The sequence below is a fragment of the Enhydra lutris genome, unplaced genomic scaffold (assembly GCF_002288905.1).
Source record: "Enhydra lutris kenyoni isolate GAN:26980312 unplaced genomic scaffold, ASM228890v2 scaffoldscaffold94, whole genome shotgun sequence".
NCBI lineage: Eukaryota > Metazoa > Chordata > Mammalia > Carnivora > Mustelidae > Enhydra > Enhydra lutris.
Window position 1 is genome coordinate 5,232,060 of NW_019154178.1, and position 21,987 is coordinate 5,254,046.

Below are 21,987 nucleotides of genomic sequence, written 5' to 3' on the forward strand. Positions count from 1 at the left end.
CTGTTGCCTGGGGAGGTGCGCGTGTTCTTGGCTGTGAAGGACTGTGCTTATTCTGGATAGAAAGTGACATTTCTTTCCTCTTACTGCTTTTCCCCAGAAATGCTCTTTGATTCTATTTGTGCGCATATGTGTGCATGTCCCTTCAAGAAAACCTCTTCTGCCACAAAAAAAGTGAAGGAAAAGGGAAGGACATTGCATGTAGAAAAGAGACATGGACAGTCCCACCGGAAGGTGCAAGCCAACCAGAGGTGAGGCTGGGACGGAACCACAGGCTGGACTGACGGAGATGGTGAGAGTTTTAGGGAGCCCAGGCTATCTCATGGTGACAAACAGAAACCAAACTTTCTTATGTATGTTCAGTGTAGACCAGGCAACTGGCTTCCATGCAATGGCTTGGACCCAGGCCCCTTGCATTATGTGGCTCCACTTCTCAGAGTCCCTCACTTCTTGTCACATCAATTCCATCCATTTTCTGTCGGCTAAAACCAGTCACATGGACCCAGCAAAATGGAAAGGGAGCTGAGAAAGGTAGCTTTCCTTTTGGCCCATGTATTGGGACTCTCCAGCTCCAGCTCCAATAAGAGCTACACGCACACACACACACACACACACACACACACACACACACACACAGATCTATTATAAGGAATTGGCTCATGCAGTTATGGACGCTGACAAGGCCCAAGGTCTGAGTCATCAGACTGGAGAACCAGGACTGCAGATGACATCTGAAGGCAGGGAAAAAATCCAAGTGTCCCAGGTCAAAAGCAGTCAGGCCGAGGGAATTTTTCTGTACTTATGGGACGTAAGCCTATTCACACCTTCACCTAATTGGATGAGGCCCATATACACTAGGGAAGAAAATTTGCTTCACTCAGGCTACTGATTCAAATGTTAATCTTATCCAGAAAACCCTCACAGACACACACACAGAATAATGTTGAGTCAAACATCAAAACCAGTCAAACATCTGGTCATCTCTGTGGCCCAGTCAAGTTGACACATAAAATTAACCAGGACAGCCCAAGAGGAAAATGAGAGCACAGGACATGTTCTGGCTAGAGGAGGGCTGGATGGCAGGGAAGGCTGGTTTGATGCAGAGGAAAAGTGATCTGTGGTGGGACTGTTCCCTGAAGGGGAACACTTCCTTGAGAGGCCCTCTCAGCTCCAGGCCCATGAAAGCCTTGGAGGAGTTGAAGACACAGCAGAAATCCCAGGTGTTCTGTCAGTGCTGGGCCTGGGATGGGGGCTCCCACCTTCCTGTAATGGAAGACCCTAGTGAGAACATTTTGTTCATTTGTTGGTTTTATTAGATCCTGTGACACAGGTAGGACTTGAAGAGTTGCTCGCAAAGGGAGAGGGCGGTGCTCGGCTCCCCAGGAAAGGCTTGGAAGGGACCCTTTTTATGTGGCAAAGCTGCATGCTCACCCCTGCTCACTCTGGAGGGGTAAGCCTAATGCCATATTCCCAGGAAACCTAAAGAGCATGCCCCTCAGAAAGGAGGCCAGAACTTGGGGGGAGGAGCTGGAACCCCAGGAGATTTGGCATGGATGTGGGAGCAAGAGTCAGAGACAGCACAAGTTAACACCTCGGACACACGAACACATAGGAGCCTATGGTCCCAGGCTCTTCTCCTTTGTATGGCATTTGTTCAGGCCAATGGAGTAGACATGGTCTGACTGTTTGACATTGATGGTCACGTCGTTTATTTAAACAAGAAAACATTGCATAATGTGATCACGTGTTTTGGTGGGAAGAATATAGGAGTATCGATGCAATTATGTTGGAAAATAAGTAGAAGATATAAAATAAAATATTACTGTAGTTTTTAAAGAGTTAACTTGGAAATCCTTGTAGATGTTTTAATAGCACACTTTCTATCATCCCGTGTAGTCAGAGCTCCTGTCTTGGATAATGTCTTGATTTAGAAGAGCTCGTCTCAGGTCCAGAGGGGGCCAGGAACAATGGGTACCATGATAATTAGCCATGTCACAGTCCAAGCTACTGCAGAGGATCTGCCTGGAAGAGCAAGAAAACTCCAAATGCTTGAATGTCTGGACTTTCGGGAAGGTAAGACTACATCCCCTCTCCATTTCGCCACCCCACATCCCATCTATACCAAGAGGGAAAAAGACAAGGAAGGGGAAGACTGATAGGAAGGGAAGGAGAGAGAAGGAGTAAGAGGAGAGGATAGGAAAGGAAGCAGAAAATGAAAAAGGGAATGAGTGATACAGTAGGGGAGGGAAATGAGGGATGCTTTTCTAGGACAATTTGGGTGGCTAAAGAGTGAAAAGATTGGACTTGCCCTTCCAAAAAAATGGCCTTAGTATTTTTTTCATCCTCATTGTAGATGAGCAGTCACCCTCATTTTATAAAGGACAGGGACTGTCTCTCTTTCTTTTTCTGGATCTCAGGATGTGGTGTTGATATGAAGGTGGTCTCATGGTCAGATACCAAACTGTCACATAGGGTCTGTGGTGGCAGGACAGACTAGAAGAGGCATGGCAAGTCAGGTGGGAAGAATGAAGAAGAATGTCCAGGTTCCATTGTCCCTGTGTGGGAACAGAGGTGAAGAAATCAGCACAGGTGGGAGAGTAGACTGGGTCTAGGAAGACTGTGAAAGAGCACTGTCCCTGGGGGCCATGGTCCCTGATGACTGGCATGACAGGGAACTCAGGCAAATGAGTTATTCTGGAAGGGTGTGGATCTGTATACTCAGGGATGTCGTCCCAGGGGTGTGGAAAGTACAAGACCCAGAATGCTGGGGGTAGTAATCTAAATTTATTGAGGGCTCCTGCCAGTCCCTAGTGTCTCCAGAATTGAAGAAACTGGTTTTAATTTCAGTACCACTCACTGGAGACCTGTCGGGCACTGTTCTAGAGAGGGTATCTGTACTGTCTCATTTAGTCCTCTTAACAGCATAAGGATTACTATTTTGTCTGGTATTTAAGAAGGATACAACTTAGAGAAGGGCATAACTTGGAGAAGCTAAGTCACTTGCTTAGCTATTAAGTGACAATCCCAGGATTAACCCCAGGTACCTGACTCTAAAACCTCTGAGCTTTTTGCCCCATCCTGGCTATCCCACTATCAGACCTGCGTAGGCTTGATAGAGAGCCGGCAGTGATGCTCAAGTGAGTGCGTCCTCCCAAGAGACAGAGAAAACTGAAACATGAAACCCAGAGTCTGTGTTTCTAAAGAGCAGAGAGTCTCTGCCTTAGGATAAGGCCCTCACCCCTGTCCCATCCTTGTTCTTGCTTGTGCTCATCTACTTGGCCCTTCTTCCCTTTGCTGATTTAAGCTGTCTGCCAGGAACCCTTCATGCACCTGCTCAACTGTGTCTGGTCTGCTCTTCCACTTGGACTTTTCCCCTGACAGCTCAGATTGTCCTACAATCACCCGGCCCCGGATTCTAAGACCATGCATTGTTGGAGCAGGGTAGGAGTTCCAGCCACCCTTTGCAGGCGAGGACGATGAACTCCACAAAAGCCAGGTAAGCTTGATGACAGCTGGTGGAAGAGCCCGAGGTAGAACCCAAGCCTCTCAGGTCTCACAGATGCATTTGGGATCCTCCACCTGAGCAGGGGACTGAACAGGCTCCCCACACCCTCCTTCATTTCATCCAAAAGGAAACTAGTTGCCCTAGCCCCCCACCCCCACCCCACCCCCAGCTCCCTCGGGAACACTTCTTACCCAGTTTACAAGGTGAGGTGAAATAGACAGTGTCATTCTTGCTGCCCACGGGGTTGCTGACTTGGCAGGTGTAAAACGTGGAGTAGTTATTTGGCTCAACGACGATTTCAAGCACAGAATTCTGAAGCCCTGTTGAAAAGGGCCCTGAGTCCCTATACCAGGTATAGTTCATGAGCCGGTCCGGGATCCTGCACGAGAGCTGTAGGTGACATCTATTGTTCACTTCCTGTGTCTTCTGGATTTCTATCTCAGGTTTGGGTACAGGATCTGAAGATCAGGAGGACGTTGCAAGATGAGACATGAGTTCATGCATTCATGAGGCAGTTATGCTTTGAGTGTTTAGCCAACAAAACACAAAGGGAGCTAGGGAGGAGCCCTGAGTGCCGCGGAAACTGGTGCGGTGGAGAAGAGGCCCCTACAGGAGGAGCCAGCTTGGCCCTCTGGAGGTTCAGACTGGAAGGGCTACTGCTTGGGGGTGAAGCTAAAATGGATCCAGGAGGGGGAGCTGTGCACCCAGAAACAAAATGGGGTTCTGAGTCTCTGTGGGCCAGAAAAAGCAGCAGAGATCTCCTGGGGTCAGACTTGGTATCTCAACTAAGTTATGTGAGCCTCCTTCTCCAGTGCCAGCCCACAGTTGGCACCGTGGCCCACCTGCCCATCAGGAGCTCTTGGGCTCATATTCAGCGAGAGTCCTGGAGTAAGAGATACTACCCTGCCCACGGCAAAGCCCTCTCCTGGATTCATGAGAAGAAGCTCATATAACCCCCAGCACACGTCAGCCGTGATGAACTGTGTCTGCTAACTTTGGTGTCTCAGGATTTAGCACAATGCTTACCTGATAGGAATCGGTAAGTATCTGATGAAAGGGTGGGTGGATGGATGGATGGATGGATGGAGCGGTTATGATATACAAAGGACAAAGCAGCAGCTTTGGAGTGAAATCAGCCTAGGTCTTGGACTTGGAGTGACATTATCGAGACAAGTAACCCCTTGAATTTCCTTCCCATGGGTAAACTGACTGTACCCCATAGAACCATGTTAGTGAGATAAAGGGACGCTGTCCATGGGGCACGAGCGTTCTGTGCATGTTGGAGGTCATATAGTCGTTACTGCTGTCGTCTTGTCGCCAGACGGAATGGAAGATAATCCCAGCATCTGCTGCTTCCTTTGCCAGGGCCACTTGTTCTGAAATCCTCCGGGCCTTTTCATGTTGCCCATGGGTAAAACACCTGCAGAATCAGTGCTGCTTTGGTGTCAAAGGATTAGATGTGCCAAGAATTGACCAGAACAGAGCTCACGTCTGGCTGCAAGTGTGTGGGGGGCAATGGGAGTTCCATCTTTCTGGCCTCTGGAACTCTAGCCCCATCTTCTATGTGAACCCCCCTGAGACTGCTGGACTTTCCCTGCATGCTTGAACTGAGCAATTTTCATACTATTTTTTGCCATTTCCTGTCGTCTAACCTCTCGCCTCATACATCTTCCGCATTTCACATGGCTAGCAGCACGCACTGGGTGGTTTGTGGTGGGGTTCATTGAGCTAGCTGGGGTGGTCTGGCTCTAAGACATCTCCTTGGAGCTATCAGAAATTCAAGGACTGTACTGAAGAATGAGATTTCTGCTAATCTCATCCTGAGGGTCGTATGCCCAGGCAGGTGTGCTTACGTCACACCAGCTTATGGAATTTAAAATATCCAGAATCGTTGCGAGCTGATTGTGAAACCACTGCTAACTTGGAGTTGGCTGTGGTGGGAGTAATTACAACAGAAATTGGTAAATGAGGGGCGCCTGGGTGGCTCAGTGGGTTAAAGCCTCTGCCTTCGGCTCAGGTCATGATCCCAGGGTCCTGGGATCGAGCCCCGCATCGAGCCCCGCATCGGGCTCTCTGCTCAGCGGGGAGCCTGCTTCCTCCTCTCTCTCTGCCTGTCTCTCTGTCTACTTGTGATCTCTATCTGTCAAATGAATAAATTAAAAAAATCTTTTAAAAAAATTGGTAAATGATATAAATTTGGGCTTTTCTTAACACCACTGTAAGAGACTTTGAATCTTTTCCTGTTCCCAGAACCTCCCAAATTTTCAGGCCATGTGACTTGAGGGAAGCATGTGAGAAGAGGCTTCCAGCCTCTTAGAACAGGAACCATCTAGTGGGTGGGTTATAGAAGACACTCTTCATTTACACTGTTTTGGGGAAGAAAGATTACAGATATGTTCTGAGTATTCTGTAGAGATTTTGTGTTTATATTTTTGGTAATCATCTGGTAGAAGGAAACTGGATGGTAGAATGATTTGGTTTGGGAAAAACCCCTTATTTTCATTTTTTATGTTTCATTCCCATTATCTGCTTTGATTCTCATAACACCCTAAAAGGAAGATGTCATTATCTTCATAAGATGAGGTTCTTGGGTAGATATCTGTCGTGGATGCCTGCCCACCCTTCTACTTTAATTTTGTCTACCTCAACACCACAGAGGTCTCCCCAGGAACCATGTTTCTGCCTTAAATTCTGACCCTTTGGGCCATAAGTATTTCAATCAGTACACATATTTGAACCAAGTTGGCTTAATCAGTTTCTCTCTTTTAATTTCTATTTAAATTCTGAGAATTTAAACCCAGAGTTACAAAAGTCTAGACTCTGAGAGGTAAGTCATGTACATGGCAGTGATCCGGAGGCATAGTCCACAGATTCCTGAGGCCGGGGACTCGGGGCTGGCCCTGGTTCTCTTTCTTCCCACTGTTCAGCCCTTCCTAACTCTTCTCAGTTCCTTGAATTGCTCTAAATAGTTCTCGTTTCTTTAATAGACTCTTTTTTCTTTTTCTTTCTTTCTTTCTTTCTTTCTTTCTTTCTTTCTTTTTGCTAAATTTATTTACATCAAATTGGCTTCTTTTACTTGCCATCAAAAGAAACTTACCTAATACGGGCACAGAAATGTTAAGATCTTTCTCCAAGATCACACAGCTAGGAAGTGAGCTAGCAACCAACGTTTTTAACCCAGGTCTGTCTGATTCCAAGTATGATATCCTAGTCCTTATTCTCCACATATTGGTTAGGCTAGAGCTGTGAGTGGAAGTTTTTGTCCTATCCATTTTGAAAAATTAAAAAAAAACAAAACACCTTCTTTTAACAGCTCCTGCCCCATTCTGTGTCTCTTGTAACTTTTTCCTTAAGTCTGATGAAGTTTGTGTTCAGGTATATTATTAAGATGAGCTCAGAACTGATTTGGGTTGATCACAGGAGAGCATCAAGAAAATAGGAAATCATTTCTATAGTTTTCCCTCTCTTCACATCTCAGATCACTAACATCAGAAGAACTTTTAAATGTCCTCAGGCTATCAGTTTGGGCTCTGCTGGCCCAGGGTTACTCCCCAGAGGAAGTGGCTCCAGGGGAAATTAATGAAGCCTGTCCTGAGGTTTCTCTATCCTCCTCCCAGAGAGAGCCCCCATGAACCCTAGGAAACCTCCCAGTGGTCCCTCCGGGGTCCTGGAGTGGGACTCCCCAAAACTCACCGTATACCTCCAGTGGGATATGCCACTCCTTCTCTGTCCCAGACTCCATCAACACCCTGAGGATATAGGTGTTGCTGTCCTCTTTCTGGACATTATGGATGCACAGATCATGGCTTTGACCAAGACTGACCCTGCCCTTAAACTTAGAGTTGAAGAGAATAGTCTGGTTGGACTCCCATTCTAGAATCTTCTGACTGGTGGTGTAAAACCAGGTGAGTTGTTTGTACTTAGCAGGCAAATTGGAGATTTGCAGACTCACGTTGGTGCCAGAGATGGCAGTCAGCCGATTTTCTGAATGACCTGTCAATGAGAGTGAGAGCCATCTTAGAAAGGCAGAGGGGCCCAGCGGGCAAAGCTTCTGCCTGAGCTGGTGGGATGGAGAAGAGAGAAGAAGTTTCTGCTTGGAAACAGTAAGTATGGTCTTCACCAGGGGGTCTGGCCTCTGATCAAGAATGCAGTAAAAGTTGGAGCTTGAGGGTGGGTATGGGGGTAGGGTGTGTTGCTGATAATCCTTCTAGTTCTCCCCCAGAAGATAAAGAAAAAGGACACTGATGCTGGCCCCAACTCTCTCCCTTGCTCTCATACCAGTAGATTTTCAAATAAAATGATGACAAGTCACATCCCCTCTTCTGGGCTTGTGTTCCCTCTTGCTTTAATTTACTTCTCTAGCAGTAGGCAGGAAGTAGAGAAGAAACAAAGTTTAAAGTGAATGGGAACCAGAGCTATTCAGTGGCAAATTATGATAGAAGCATGAAGGCATTTCATTAATGAAAGTAGTCGCTATTTTTCTGGGATTTGTAATTTTTATAGTATTTCTTAGCTTTTAAAATGTGTGATACATTGGGTTTCTTTTCTCATTCTAACTAAATTCGCTTTTGTTCCTATTTGTGTTTGCTGTTCTTTTTTAAATTTTTATTTATTATTTATTTATTTATTTATTTATTTATTTCATGAGGGTGCCCAAACCTTGTTTGGTTAAGGCAAAGAAAAGAAAAGATGACAGCAAGGAAGATGCAAGATGAAAGGAGGTGTGTTGAATCTTTGTAGAGGGAGAAGAACAAAGGAGGTGGATATAATTAGGCTGAGAAAGAACAGTGGAAAGAAGCTACCTGGAGAAGAAAAAGAAATACAACCTGTATTACTCTGGCCTCCTCTACTGTCCCTCAAAACCTCAGTCATATTGTTCAACATCATGTATACATATCCAGCTGTTCACTTTCCACAAATCTGTCCTTTCCAAAAGCATTCTCTTCAACTGTTAAAAGACTGAAAATGCCTGTGTCCCCAGGGCTTTCAAGTTTCTAGTTATTAATCCTTCCCACCACCTGTCTCTGCCTTCAACAGTCTATTGAGCACCTACCCTGTGCCTAGTGCATAGGCAGACATACTCAGGCATTCCTGGTCACAGCGCTTCTGGTTGGTCCATTCCACACACTTTCTTATCTGGGACATAACCAACTCAGTGCCCGTAATGGTACTTGAACAAACACTATGTGCCTGGCACTGTGAGAGGCTCTGGCGTCAGCAATGCAGGTGGAGGCTTTGCCTCTCGGAGCACGCAGCCCAGCAGGACATTCTCTTCAGGATTTTAAAATCACCAGACACAGATTCTAGACTTGTTCTCATTCTGCTACTTGCTTCCATGTGAATTAAAAGAAGTGATGACAATAGATAGCCCAGATCAGTGTTTTCCAACCTTGGCACTATTGATATTTTAGGGTTCTCTGTTGTGGGAGCTGTCCTTGTGCACTGCAGGAGGTTCAGCAGCATTCCTGGCCTCTGCCCACTAGAGACCAGTAGCCCTTCCCAGCTGTGACAATCAGAATGTCTCCGGATATTGCCAAATATCCCACCCCCATTCTGGGTAAGATCTACTGGCCTAAGTCATCCTTGGCAAACTCTCCAATAAGTGTCAGACATATGCTCAGGAAGATAGCACAACTCACAACTAACCCCCTCTTTATTTCTCAGTAAGAAGTGATAGCCGACCACCAGAATGATCTTTTGGGAATCAGTACACATAGGTAGTGAAGACAAGAGGAGGGAAAGCTACAACATCCTGTGCATGTCCATATCTTCGCAATCATGTCATATTGAAATGATATTTGATGTCTCCTACCTGCCTCGATCACCAGAGTATAAGCTTCCTAAAGAAAGGAATGAGTCCTTTGAGTTTAATTCGTTTTCCATTAAAGTGTGAGAGTTGAGAACATGTGCTCTGAAATCACACTGCCTCAGTTCAAATCCTGGCTCTACCACTTGTTAGCTATGTAAACATGAGCATGTTACCTACCCTCTCTGTCTTTCTTTTAGTTATTATCTCATAGAGTTCATAATGGTTAAATTTATGTGTCACGTTGACTGGATGCCCAGATAGCTGGTAAAACATTGTTTCTGGATGTGTCTGTGAGGGTGTTACTAGAAGAGATTAGCATTTGATTAGGTAAACTGAGTAAAAATGATCTCCCTTACCAATGCGATGGGCACCGTAATCCATTGAGGGCCCAAAAAGAACAAAAAAGCAGAGAAAGGGCTAATTTACTTTTTGCTTGATCTGGGACATCCATCTTCTCCTACCCTTGGACTTTAGTGTTCCTGGTTCTTGGGCCTTGGACTTGGACAAGGACTTACACCATTGGGTCTCCTGGTTCTTGGGCCTGCAGATTTGGACTGGAGCTCTACCAGTAGCTTCCCTGTGCCACCAGCCTGTAGATGACAGGTTGTGAGACTTCTCCACACAGAGAAGTACACAGTATGGGTTATGCTTCCATAATTACATGAGACAATCCCTCATAATAAACCTCTTTCTATGTATTTTTATATATATGTATACATACATATATATATAATAAACCTCTTTCTATATATTTATATATAGAAATATATATATTCTGTTTCTCTGAAAAAGTCTAATACAGAGTTTCATTAATAAAATGCTTAGAATATAACAATACAAATAATCAACTAATAAAAGTAAAGTACTTAGAATAATACTTGGAAGAATAATAGGCATTCAATAAATTTCATGTATTTTTTTATTATTATTACCTACATTGTTTTTTGTATCCATAACACCCAGTACTATGCCTAAGTTACTAAGATGTTTAACAATTACCTGTTGAACTTATTATACCAAAACAGTGGTAAAACAAGGACTAGACTAATGATATTTTTTTTTTAGAAATGGATATTCATATGTGAATCTGAAAGATTGAAGAATGTGAAAGAAGGGGCCTAAAATTAAAAACAAAAAAGTAGCAGCTCCTGAATCAGCTTTCACTTGTAGCCTAATGGTCTAAAAATAAAGGATGTCGGTATGCACAAGAGATAACACAAAACCAGGTCACTGACATAGGACATGTGATGAAAAGAGGTCCCAGTACCTCCATCAGAACAGTCAACTTCCCTGAAGCTTCCTTGGGGAAGGGGAAAGAAGGATACATCTAATGAGAAAGAATGAAGAATACACAGCACATAGACTCAAGTTATGATCCAGGTCCAGTTATATCTTCTATCCTTTCTCCTTGTGAGAATGGAATCTGCTTTATAAGGACAAAAAACTGCTTTATAAGGACAAAGATATTATATTTGGCAAGGGTATTCCCAAGATGATCAAAAGAACTTTAAAATTTAGTGTAAGGGACAGGGAGAAGCTACAGCAGACACACAGTCACTAATTTTGTAAGCTTCTCAAAGGCAAAGACAGTATCTTGCTCAATTTTGAATCCCCACCGTACTCAGTTGACATTAAGAGTTTAGCAGACAATGGGTGAATGGACGACAGTGACAAAATATATTTATGTAAGTGCTCCCTGTCTTCTTTTCATAACCTCCTGCTAGTCAAAAACATTTTTCATATTTTTACTTTCCACTCAGCTTTTCCCTCTTGTTTACTTCTTAAGACCCATTTGGACTGATGAGGCAGGGAGGAAAGGAAAAGATAAGCAAATACCAAGGTCACTCAAGCTGGTTTAGGAAATAGGGGTGTTAGCACATTGGGGCTCAAAACTGTAAGACTGTCTGGGCAGCAGATGGATGGGACGGTTTGAGAAGACTAGAGAGGACAGGAAAGATGAGTGTAGGAAGTGTTGCTGTAGTTTATTAATTGGATTTCCTTTAACATCTTTTGAGAGACTATAAATAGAAATCTGAGTTACTATTTAGTTACTTATAACCAATGAACTGTGTTTCTTAGATATGAAAATGTGCCCAAACTGGGCCAATGGGGCCCTGTCTAATGGCTGGATCCTGATAATAATAAATGAATAAAATCAATAATGAATGAATAAAAGATGACTATTAAGACAAAGAAAGCCAAGGAGCAGTGGAACAGGTGCCCAGGAATTCTCAAAAAAACCCCAACAACATAGAAATGTGTTGAATAGGGCATTCAGGTTTTCAGATATCAAAAGTCAATGCAAAGCAGCTAAAAGAAACCTTAAAATATTAATCCCACAGCCTCAGAAGGGCTGAGATCATGCCTGAAAACAGAAAATGGAAGAGTGAATTTTGTTTTGAAATATCTAATGAAAGGGTAGCCTGGAAAAGTAATAAAAACCTGAAGATAGAAGCAATAGAAAGAATGCTTGACTGACCATTTAAAAAGGGGTAACAGTTTCTGAAAGAATTCTACAATTCATTCACAAGTTAAAGAAGAAATATGGATTAATTTTACAAGTATAGATTGCAAAATTAATGCGGAAATGAAGTACTATAATTTGGAGTATAAAGATGGTGGTTTAGCTGCTAATTGTCTACTAAATTCAGATAAATTGATATCTATATTTATGTGGGTTTTTTTTTTTCATTTTTAAAGTAAATTGACAAAATTTTGATTCGCCTTCCTAACAATTGCCTATGTTCAAAGGTAGGAGAAGTAACTGTAAAGAAAGTTAATTCTAACAGGAAGAAGTATTTGGTTATGTATCTGGATGCTAAGGATAAAGTAACTGTGTTTATGTGCAGTTTACAATAGAAAAATGAAGCAGCTCTTTCCTGTGCCTAGCCATGCTTCCTGTCCGTAGAAAACCAAAACTAAAAAGGCGAAGGAAGGAAACAGAACAAAGAAAGTGATCATTTCATACCAAAGGGTCTACCAGCAAAGCGAAAGAGATCCTAAAGAAGTTCTCATCACTTTAAAATCAAGTCACATGGCTTCTAATAGAATTATTAAGGAAGAAAAGACATGAGTTTTAAAGATACTAATATGGAGTTACCAAGAGCTCTCTGATGGGATCAACCATTTATCTAACTTGTACAACCTTTTAAGGAAGTAATATTTAAAACTGAAGTATAATTGACATACAACATTATATTAGTTTTAGGTGTACACCACAATAATTCAACATTTGTGTATATTGTAAAATGGTCACCACAATAAGTCTAGTTTGATGACTCTCTGTAGTGTTATGCTTAGATTCCCTTCTCATTATCTTTTGTGGACCTATTATAGATTTTTGTTTTGTGTTTAACCTGGTTAACCATGAGGCTCACGTATGACAGGCTATATATATAACAGTCTACTTTAAGTGCAAGTTAAGTTTGATTGCTTTCTAAGACCCTGCATTTTTACTCCCCTCTACCACATTTTATGTTGTTAATGTCACATTTTACATCTTTTTATTTTGTGTATCCCTTAACTAATTATTGCAGTTATATTTTTTACTACTTTTCTCTTTTAACCTTCATATTAACTTTATAAGTGATTATTCTGCTACCTTTACTATATATTTACCTTTACCAGTGGGACTTTTACTTTCATACATTTTCTTCACATTAAAGAAGTCCCTTTCAGGGGCGCCTGGGTGGCTCAGTGGTTTGGGCCGCTGCCTTTGACTCGGGTCGTGATCTCAGGGTCCTGGGATCGAGTCCCACATCAGGCTCTCTGCTCAGCAGGGAGCCTGCTTCCCTCCCTCTCTCTGCCTGCCTCTCTGTCTACTTGTGATCTGTCTCTGTCAAATAAATAAATAAAGTCTTTAAAAAAAAAAAAAAAGAAGTCCCTTTCACATTTCTTTTAAGGATGGTTTAGTGGAGGTGCACTCTTTTAGCTTTTGCTTGTTGGAAAAGTATATCTCTCCTTCAATTCTGAATGGTTATCTTGCCAGGTAGTATATTCCTGGTTGGAAGTTTCTTACTTTCAACACTTTGATTATATTATGCCACTCCCTCCTGGCAAAATTTCCACTAAGAAATCTGCTGATAGCCTTGTGGGTGTTCCCTTGTATGTAACTAGTTTTTTTCTTGCTGTATTTAGGATTCTCTCGTTACCTTTAACTTTTGACATTTTAATGTCTTGTTGTGAGTCTTTCTGTGTTTATCTTATTTGGAAATCTCCGAATTCCTGGGTCTGATGTCTGTTTCCTTCCCCAGGTTAGAAAGTTTTCAGTCATTATTTCTTCAAATAAGTGTTCTTCTCCTTTCTCTCTTCTACTGGGAGCCTTACAATGCAAATATTATTCCACTTGATGTTGTTCCATGAGTCCCTTAAGCTATCTTTACTTTTTAAAGTTCTTTTTTTCTTTTTGCTGCTCTGCTTATGTGAGTTCCACTGCCCTGTTTTCCAGTTCACCAGTTATTTGTTCTATATCATCTAGTCTGCTACTGAACATCTCTAGTGCATTTTTCAGTTCAATTGTCACATTCTTCAGCTCTGTGACTTCTGTGTTGGGTACTTCCTCATATTTTCTCTTTGTTGAAGTTCTCACTGTGTTCATCCGCTTTTTTTCCTGAGTTCAGTGAGCATCTTTATGACCATTTCTCGAACACTTTCTTTATCAGGTTACTTATCTCCATTTTAGTAAGGTTTGTTGTTGTTGTTGTTGTTTTGCCCCTGGGATTTTGTCTTGTTCTTTCCTTTGGAATATATTCCCCTGTTTCCTCATTTTGCTTTATTCTCTGTGTTTTTTCTATGTGTCAGGCAAAACAACTACCTCTCCTGGTATTGAAATGGTGGCCTCTGTAGGTGATGAATCTCATTATTTAACTGTGGTTAAACTGATTGTCTCTTGCACTCTCTCTGATTACTTCAGACCCATGGAACCCAGAAACACAATCCCCCTGAATCACCAAAGAGGGTGTTCAAGGGGCATTCCTTGTGTGAGCTGTGTATGTGCTTGCTGGTTTGGAGAGACTATGGGGTGGGAAGGGAACAAAACACCAGCCCACTGAGGAGGCAGCATGGTAGGGTAGAGCTGCATCAGCAGCACAACAGAGCAGGTGCTAGCAGTTTAGAGTGAGAGTGCAAAAATGGCAGCTAACAGCACTAGCAAGCTAGAGATAGAACATAAAAATGACACCCACTGGCACCTCCATTCCTGGATAGAGTCCCAAGAGGATTTGTCTTTGTGGTGGACCCTTTAAGATCAGCAAATTAATCTCCTTCACATATGATATAGGCTCCTTTCAAATGGTGCTTTTGTGTGGATTTGTAGAATGAATGAATCTGCATGTGAGCCCTTCCAGAGTGGAATCTCCATTCCCTACAGTCCTATGGTTCTCCTGGGTATAAGCCCCACTGGTTTTCAAAGCTCAGTATTTGAGGTAAGGCTTGTCTCTCCAGTACAGGTCCCAAGTTGGAGTTCCTGATATAGGGCAAAAAACCCTTGTTCCTTCAGAAAGAAGCTCTATATTTGTGGGAACCCTTTCCAATGGTGGGTTGCCATGCCTAGGGTGGGATTTTGGTGATACTGCCTCTCCTAACCATCTTGATGTGGCCCTTTTATCCTTTGTTCTAGAATAGCTGTTCAGCTAGTTCTCAGGTTCTTTTCAGAGAGAATTATACTGTGTGTAGTCATTGATTTGTGTCCATGGAAGGTGATGAGTTCAAGATCTTACTATGTTACCATCTTGAACTGCTTCCTACCTTAAGGAAGTAATTTGGCAATAGAGATCAGGACCCCAGGTTTTGTTATGGGTGACAAGAGTACTATTTCCTAAGATGGGAAAACTAATGAGTTTACTAGGCTAGACTGCAATGGGTCAAGAACTCAATTGAAGCTGAGAGAGAAGAGAGAACAAAAGTAAACTATTCTAAGACATTTCAGTGTGAATGGAAAGGAAACTAGCAGGGCATTGTGTAGAGGGACATGGAAGGTAAAAAGAGTTTTTTTGTTTTATTTTTTAGTTTTATTTAAGAAGGAAAAGATAAGCTTTAATAGGTCAAGAGATGGAGCCAGTGGAGAAGGAAACATGGAAGAGAAAGAAGGTGACCAGTGGCATTGGGCTAGAAGGGGTTTAGAGAAGAGTTAATGGCTCAGGTCTTGCCTGGAAGGGGAGATACTTTATCCTTTGAGGGAAAAGAGAAGGAGGAAAAGACAGTTGGGGATGTAGAGAGTCTGTAGTTTAGAGGTGGTAGGCAACAAGTTGAGAGGTTCTCTGCTTTATGATCTCCAGTCCCCATTTTTTTAGTGAAATAGGAGGCAAATTCTTTGCTGAGATCCCAGCCTGACAGAAACAACGATTCACAACTTCCTTCTTCCCTCCCTTTTCCCTTCCTTCTATCTATGCATCCATCCATACACATATACATATGTACATCAATTTATTCATTTATTCACTCTTCTAATAAATGTAGAACAAGCACTTACTGTGAACTAGGTTCTGTGGTAGGCACCATGCATAGAATGAAAGAGACATAGCTCCTTATCTTAAGGAGCTTCCATTCTTGTGGATACAGACAATTAACCACTATTGGTGATTAAGTATTAGGATAAGGAAAATATGGAATACAAAGGGAGCATATCACTTGAATTCAGGGGTCAGGAGTGGCTTCCATAAATAGTGTGAGTGGGAATTAGTATAAGTAGAAATTAGCCAGGTAAAGGTGAGGACTGAGAGTAATCAATGTTCCATCTAGAAGAGAAGAAAAGTATCAAGTGCTCAGAGACCACAAAAGCAAGGTCCACTTAAGGAAGCAGAAGTAGTGCATTTGATTAGAACACCAAATGGGGGAAGGTAGTGTAAGGCCTATTTAGCCAGAGCAGCCCCACCTCGGTTGAACAGCCATTTTGTTGTTTATGCAGTAAAACTTAAATTGACCCTGCCCTCCCCCGTCCTGGGGAACTTACTTAAAAGCAAGTCCGGGAAATCAGTCCCAGGTAACAAAGCCCAAATACAAGGGTGGGTCAGGTCAGGTGGAGATAACGGCCCAAATGCAGGGATGAGTCGAGTCAGGTGGAGACATCCAATCAGTAAAGTACGCATACTGTCTCCCTAGCTACCAAGGAGTGTGGGCCCCACCTTTTGGGTGCCTTGTGGGTGCCAATTCTGACTAAGGTGATAGGCTAGTTCAAATAGCTACTATGGGGTGAATTGTAGTTCAACTGGCCACCCGTGTGTGACCTAGCATGACTGTGCAGCTTTCTCTGTGTATTGCTATGTCATTGGCCACCTGTGTGTGGCCAGGCTCAACCGCATGGCCTTTGCTCTATAAAAGTTGGTCTGTGAGGCAGGGAGGGGTCGCCCTCTCTGTAAGGGGCGGCCCCGACCAGTCTGTTTGACCGTCAGTTTGATTCTTGATGCTTGGCGCGAAATAAAGCTTTGCTTGACCTTCGCTTTGTATCAGTCTTGCTCCTTTGACCATAGACCCATTATTGGGGGACCCAACAGTAGGAAGTGACCACATTATCTAGTGCAGGCTTATGCCCAGTGTCTGCTGTAATTCTTGTTCATTATGATGACCACTGATGAGTTTTTAAAAGAAGAGTAAAATAAACAGATCACCATTTTAGAAAATTTATACCAACGGCAGTATGGTAAATAGTAGACAGAGAGAAGAACTGAGTTTTTAAAAAAAGAGCTTTTAAGCAGGATAGGAAACTATTATAGTAATTGGATGAGAGAAAATAATGTCTTGATTTAGGACAGATGGTTTGATCTGCCAGCAGAAGTGGGTGGAATTAGATATATTTGAGAGACTTTTTGAAGGTATAATTAACAGGACTTACTCACTGGAAATGACAGGCAAGGAAACAGAAGGAGGTAAGGATGGCTTCCAGAATTCTGGCTTCAATAATTGGACACAGAGATGTCATTTGTTGAGAAAGCAAACAGCAGAGGAATAGCAGATTATAAAAATGTTTTAAGTCAGTAAACTTTTGATACTCTTTCCATCAAGAGGTGGTATCTCCATCCTCTCTCCTTGGTGATGGCCTCAATGAGTGGGAGACAGCAGAAGTATGACTCACAAAGTGAGGTTAGAAAAGACCATGTGGTGTCTGCCTACTTCTGTCAGGATACTCACCCTAGGAGGTTTGGCTACCATATAAGAAGATCAGACAAACGGTTATTGTAGTATTACTCAGCCTAGGCACCAACCATGTGACTGAAGAAACCTCAGAGATGACCTCACGCCCCACCATGATCTGACCACACACACAGGAGATACTGAGCATAGTCTGCCCCCTCATTCGTGCACAAAATAAGTGATTATTAATTTAAGCTGCAGAGATGTGATGGCTTATTTCACAGCAATAGATAGCCAGAACAAAGATGATGAATCAGATTTGGGGCATATGTTTGGAGAATCTGGAGATGTTTTAAAAGCAATTAAAAATTCAGATCTGAGGGTAATGAGAGAACTTTGGGCTCTGAAGTTTACTTATGTCCTTCCCAGGCTCTTATTTGTCTCAGATTATGTGTGTCACATTTTCAAAGCACATTCTTTATTTGATTTGATCCTGATATAACCTCTTGAAGAAACAGGAATCATAAAGGGCTCCTGGGTGGCTCAGTCATTAAGTGTCTGCCTTCGACTCAGGTCATGATCTCAGGGTCCTGAGATCAAGCCCCAAGTCAGCCTTTTGGGGGAAGCCTGCTTCTCTCTCTCCCACTCTCCCTGTTTGCATTCTCTCTCTCACTATATCTGTCAAATAAATAAATAAAATCTTAAAAAAAAAAGAAAGAAATGGGAAGTATATTGTTATACCCATTATAGAGTTGAGAAAGCAGAGGCCCAGGAAGCATTTATGATTTATAGAAAATCCCATAGCCTGGAACCCAGACAAAACAAAGGTCTTCTGATGCAGTACATGCTTCTTCCACTGCACTCTGCTAAGTGCTATGAGCAGAAGGAGAAGATGCCCAGTAGTGGAGGGAACCTAAAATCAGAGTGCTGAGAGACTAAAGCCTGAGGAGGGATGAAAGAGGAGATTTAAAAATACTTCTCAGATTTTTCCACAAAAGCATCCTTTACCAGGGAGGAGAGTACCACTATGACCCCAGGAAGATCTAAACATAGAGACCGAAAGAAAGTTCTTTGAAGTCATTCATTCATATATTCAAAAATTATTTATTGAGCCCAGCCTAAGTTCCAGGCACTCTGCTAAGTTTAGCACTGTACATGGTCTCTGTCCTCATGTCCTCTCAAGGAGACACTCGAACAAGCAATTCACCATCATAATCTGGAGGCTAACAGGAGGAAGTCTCATAAAAATGGAAGCCTACAGAAGGGGCAGAAGGAGAGGATGGTGCAGTGAATCCTGGGCAGAAGGAAAAACCTAACCATAACAGAGAAAGCACCTCCTTCAAGGCAAACAGCAATTAATAGGGGAGAAGTCATAAACTGGGGATAAGATGACCATCTGTGGGCATAATCTATGCATGAAGAGATTTAGACACATTGCCCTTGTGTCTAGAGAAAGTCCTGAAATACTCCAGTTCTCTTAGCAGCACTATTTTTCCCAACAGTTGGATTAATATTTCATATCAGCCCCCACTCGCAAGGCCATATCCGTGTTCTGAGTTGAGTCAGTGCCATGGAGCCCACACAGCTAGGAATGTCCTGAAGACATCGTGTGTCTAGATGTACACAGTCATCAACCAGACCCAAAGTACTGTCACCCGGAGAGTTCCTACAGCAGTGGTCAACAGGACATGAATGAGCATGACTGTCTCCTCTTCCCAAAAGTTACACCGTAATTTTATGATGCTGTGTTGGTTCCCCGTGCTTGTTCATTTTTACTCTTTTTTTTTTTTTTCTCCCCATAGTGGTGAGCACTAAAGCCTTTGACATGAAAAAGACCTGAGTATCTCTTAAAGGGAGTAGTGAGAAAGACAATAGCTTAACTCTCACTTCTCAGCTGACCTGAAAAAAAAAGGTACTGGAAGGTGAACAGCTGTAACAAAACGGAGAGCTAACTCAGTCCCCGGGTACATGAGGGGGACCAGGACAGCCCATGGCAGAGGAATGACCCTCAACTCCTAACAACTAGATGCTGAGAGCTCCTTTGATACTGAGGTGCCTCAGCCTTCTGCTCAGACCCTCATTCAGAGACTCTAGAGAAAGCAATCCTCTCCAAGTTTTCTTTCCTACAATTTAGGTGTCTCTTTGGGATCACAACAACATCATTTACCTTTGTTCAGGACATAATCCCTTGCATCAACAGAGGTCTGAAGAATGCATCAGGGAGCACAGTGTACCGAGCAGAGCAGAAAATGTGGCAGCCATCAATAGGCAGCTTCCTCTTATTCAAAATGCAAAACAAAATGAAACATCTTCCCGGACCACAAAGCATGGAACAAAAGCTGAGGGGCCTCCTTCCCCGTCTCCCTGAGGTCCTGTTTTTTGTCATGATCCCTTGGGGAAAGAGAGAGGCTGATTTTCCAAGGCTCAGAAAGTTTCCCCAACTCGCCACAGCCCTCCTACCAGCACAGAAGTATCTGCTGTCTGGAGACCACACTCCCCTTTGAGGACTAAGCCCCACCCCATAGCCCCTTTCCCACCTCACCCGAGCCTTCAATGCACAATCACATGCACACAACTTGTGTGAAGTACCTTGAGTGCTGGTTGGCAAGACCAAATGAAAGAGCAGTAGAAGTTCCAGAGCCAGACACGGCTTCAAGCTTTGGGAGCACATGTTACTTCCCAGGAACGCTGGAGACAGGTGGGAATCAGGCTAAGAAGAGACCAAGGGCTCCAGAGCCATTGAAGTCACAGTTCAAGGTGAGAGGAAAACTTACTGATCTTTTTGATGCTCAGCAACTCATGGGTGGAGCCTGGTGACAGAAAACAGGAAGGCCCCATATCTCAGAGCAGTACGGAAGCAATGAAATTAACTATTTTGTTTGAATGTGCAGTCGGTTCTGTTTTCTGGAGAGAGGATCCGTAGCTTCTGTTGGATTCTCGGAAGGGTCAGTGCTCAGAAAAGATTGAAGTCCAAAAAAGAAAAGAGGAGAAAAGATTAAAGTCCCCCCGGTAGAGAATATCTAATTTTGGTTTCCCAGGCAGGAGTCACCCTGATTAATGCAGAAATTAAAATTGGAAGGTACCCACCAAGTCTGCAGGGGATTTCTGGCCTGAGCCAACCCCAAATCATGAGAGGAATAGGTCATATACAAGTGTCATTCAGAGCAGAAAATCTAGGAAATCAAATCTCCCATGCCCTAAGCCCCACCCTCGGGCTCCTCCTCCTTCATCATAAAGTCACTGCTTGGACACTTAACACTGGCCGAGCTACTGAACATTAATAGAAAAAGCAAGATTACTTGGCCCAGAAGAATGGATTTCCCAGCCTTATGGTCTAAGAAATTTCAGGCCCATCCCTCTTGAATCTAAATGAATTATTTGCCCACCTAGGCCAGTTTGGGGACCCATAAGGCAAGACACAGTCCCTAATACAGCATATTCATAGCTGTTTTTGAATTGGAGACATTTCTTTTTTTTTTTTTAAACATTTTATTTATTTATTTGAGAGAAGAGAGAGAAAGTGAGAGAGAGCATGAGCGAGGAGAAGGTCAGAGGGAGAAGCAGACTCCCCGTGGAGCTGGGAGCCCGATGCGGGACTCGATCCCGGGACTCCAGGATCATGACCTGAGCCGAAGGCAGTCGCTTAACCAACTGAGCTACCCAGGCGCCCCAAATTGGAGACATTTCTGATTTGACATAGAGGAGCCCAGTAAAAACACTGCTCTCCTCAACCTCTGAACTCCTGTCATAGTAGATACCCTTCCCAAAAGGACCAGCATGGGGAAACTGAGGCAGCTCAGTGCCTTAAATTGCACTTGACACCCCATTCATTCGAACACATTGGAGCCCTGGGAGGTGAGAACGGCAGGCATCATTGCCTTCACTTTTTAACTGAATCTCAGAGTCAGACCAAGGTTCTGCTCCAATCCACCCCAGTCTTCAGCTCTCCCCGCAGCGTGGGCTACTGTAAATCTTTGGACTAGAAGAGACGAGAAGACAGGACTAGAATGAGCTAAGCTGAAATGCAGTTAGCTTGGGAAGATTTTATTTTTTATTTATTTTTTAAAAAGATTTTATTTATTTATTTGACAGACAGAGATCACAAGGAGACAGAGAGGCAGGCAGAGAGAGGGGGAAGCAGGCTCCCCGCAGAGCAGAGAGCCCGATGTGGGGCTCCATCCCAGGACCCTGGGATCATGAGCTGAGCCAAAGGCAGAGGCTTTAACCCAATGAGCCACCCAGGCGCCAGCTTGGGAAGGTTTTAAAGAAAGCAAAAACCAGAAGCTGAGGAGGAGGAAGAAGCAGAGTCACAAGGGCAGAGAAAGAGAAAAGGAAGTAAAGTAAACTGTGGGTGGGCTTTACTCAGATCTTGACTCCCCCGGGGAGTTTTCAAAATGGTTTCAGGAGGGTTGCCGCCCGGTGAAACCTTAGAGGCTAGCCCGCCCGGGGAAGGCTTCGAGGCAAGCCGCAGGGAGTGTAACAAAGCCTATTTCCCGCCAAAGCAGGGAGGGACGATACTCTTGCTGGCTGGCCTCTCTCTCTGGCTCCCGTAGGGGGCAGCGCAACACTACAGGTGTCATACACACCCCAGGGAGCCTGAAAGAGCCCG

General features: G+C 43.4%; 1 protein-coding gene across 3 annotated transcripts; it reads right to left on the bottom strand.

Annotated features, from left to right (window-relative positions):
* Positions 1-1,676: 1,676 nt before the first annotated feature.
* LOC111138802 (CD48 molecule) lies at positions 1,677-20,340 on the bottom strand. Of its 3 annotated transcripts, none has more exons than XM_022490702.1 (4): positions 20,153-20,340; positions 7,196-7,495; positions 3,694-3,960; positions 1,677-2,019 (listed from the first exon to the last, which is right to left on the bottom strand). In XM_022490702.1, the coding sequence occupies exons 1-4, from the start codon at positions 20,214-20,216 to the stop codon at positions 1,940-1,942; spliced, it is 711 nt and encodes a 236-aa protein (XP_022346410.1). In that variant the 5' UTR covers positions 20,217-20,340; the 3' UTR covers positions 1,677-1,939. The 3 variants fall into 3 exon arrangements, with proteins under 3 accessions (XP_022346410.1, XP_022346409.1, XP_022346411.1); XM_022490701.1 differs by lacking the exon at positions 20,153-20,340 and adding an exon at positions 19,968-20,146; XM_022490703.1 differs by lacking the exons at positions 1,677-2,019; positions 20,153-20,340 and adding exons at positions 2,172-2,552; positions 19,968-20,146.
* Positions 20,341-21,987: the final 1,647 nt, after the last annotated feature.

What these genes read in the sequence shown, in the direction of transcription:
- LOC111138802 (XM_022490701.1), bottom strand. Translation starts at nt 20,049, where the DNA reads ATGTGCTCCCAAAGCTTGAAGCCGTGTCTGGCTCTGGAACTTCTACTG. An exon ending in TATCCCACTGGAGGTATACG is followed by an intron (nt 3,961 to 7,195) that starts GTGAGTTTTGGG and finishes CCTGATCTTCAG; the next exon opens with ATCCTGTACCCAAACCTGAG. An exon ending in CACCTCACCTTGTAAACTGG is followed by an intron (nt 2,020 to 3,693) that starts GTAAGAAGTGTT and finishes TTGCTCTTCCAG; the next exon opens with GCAGATCCTCTGCAGTAGCT.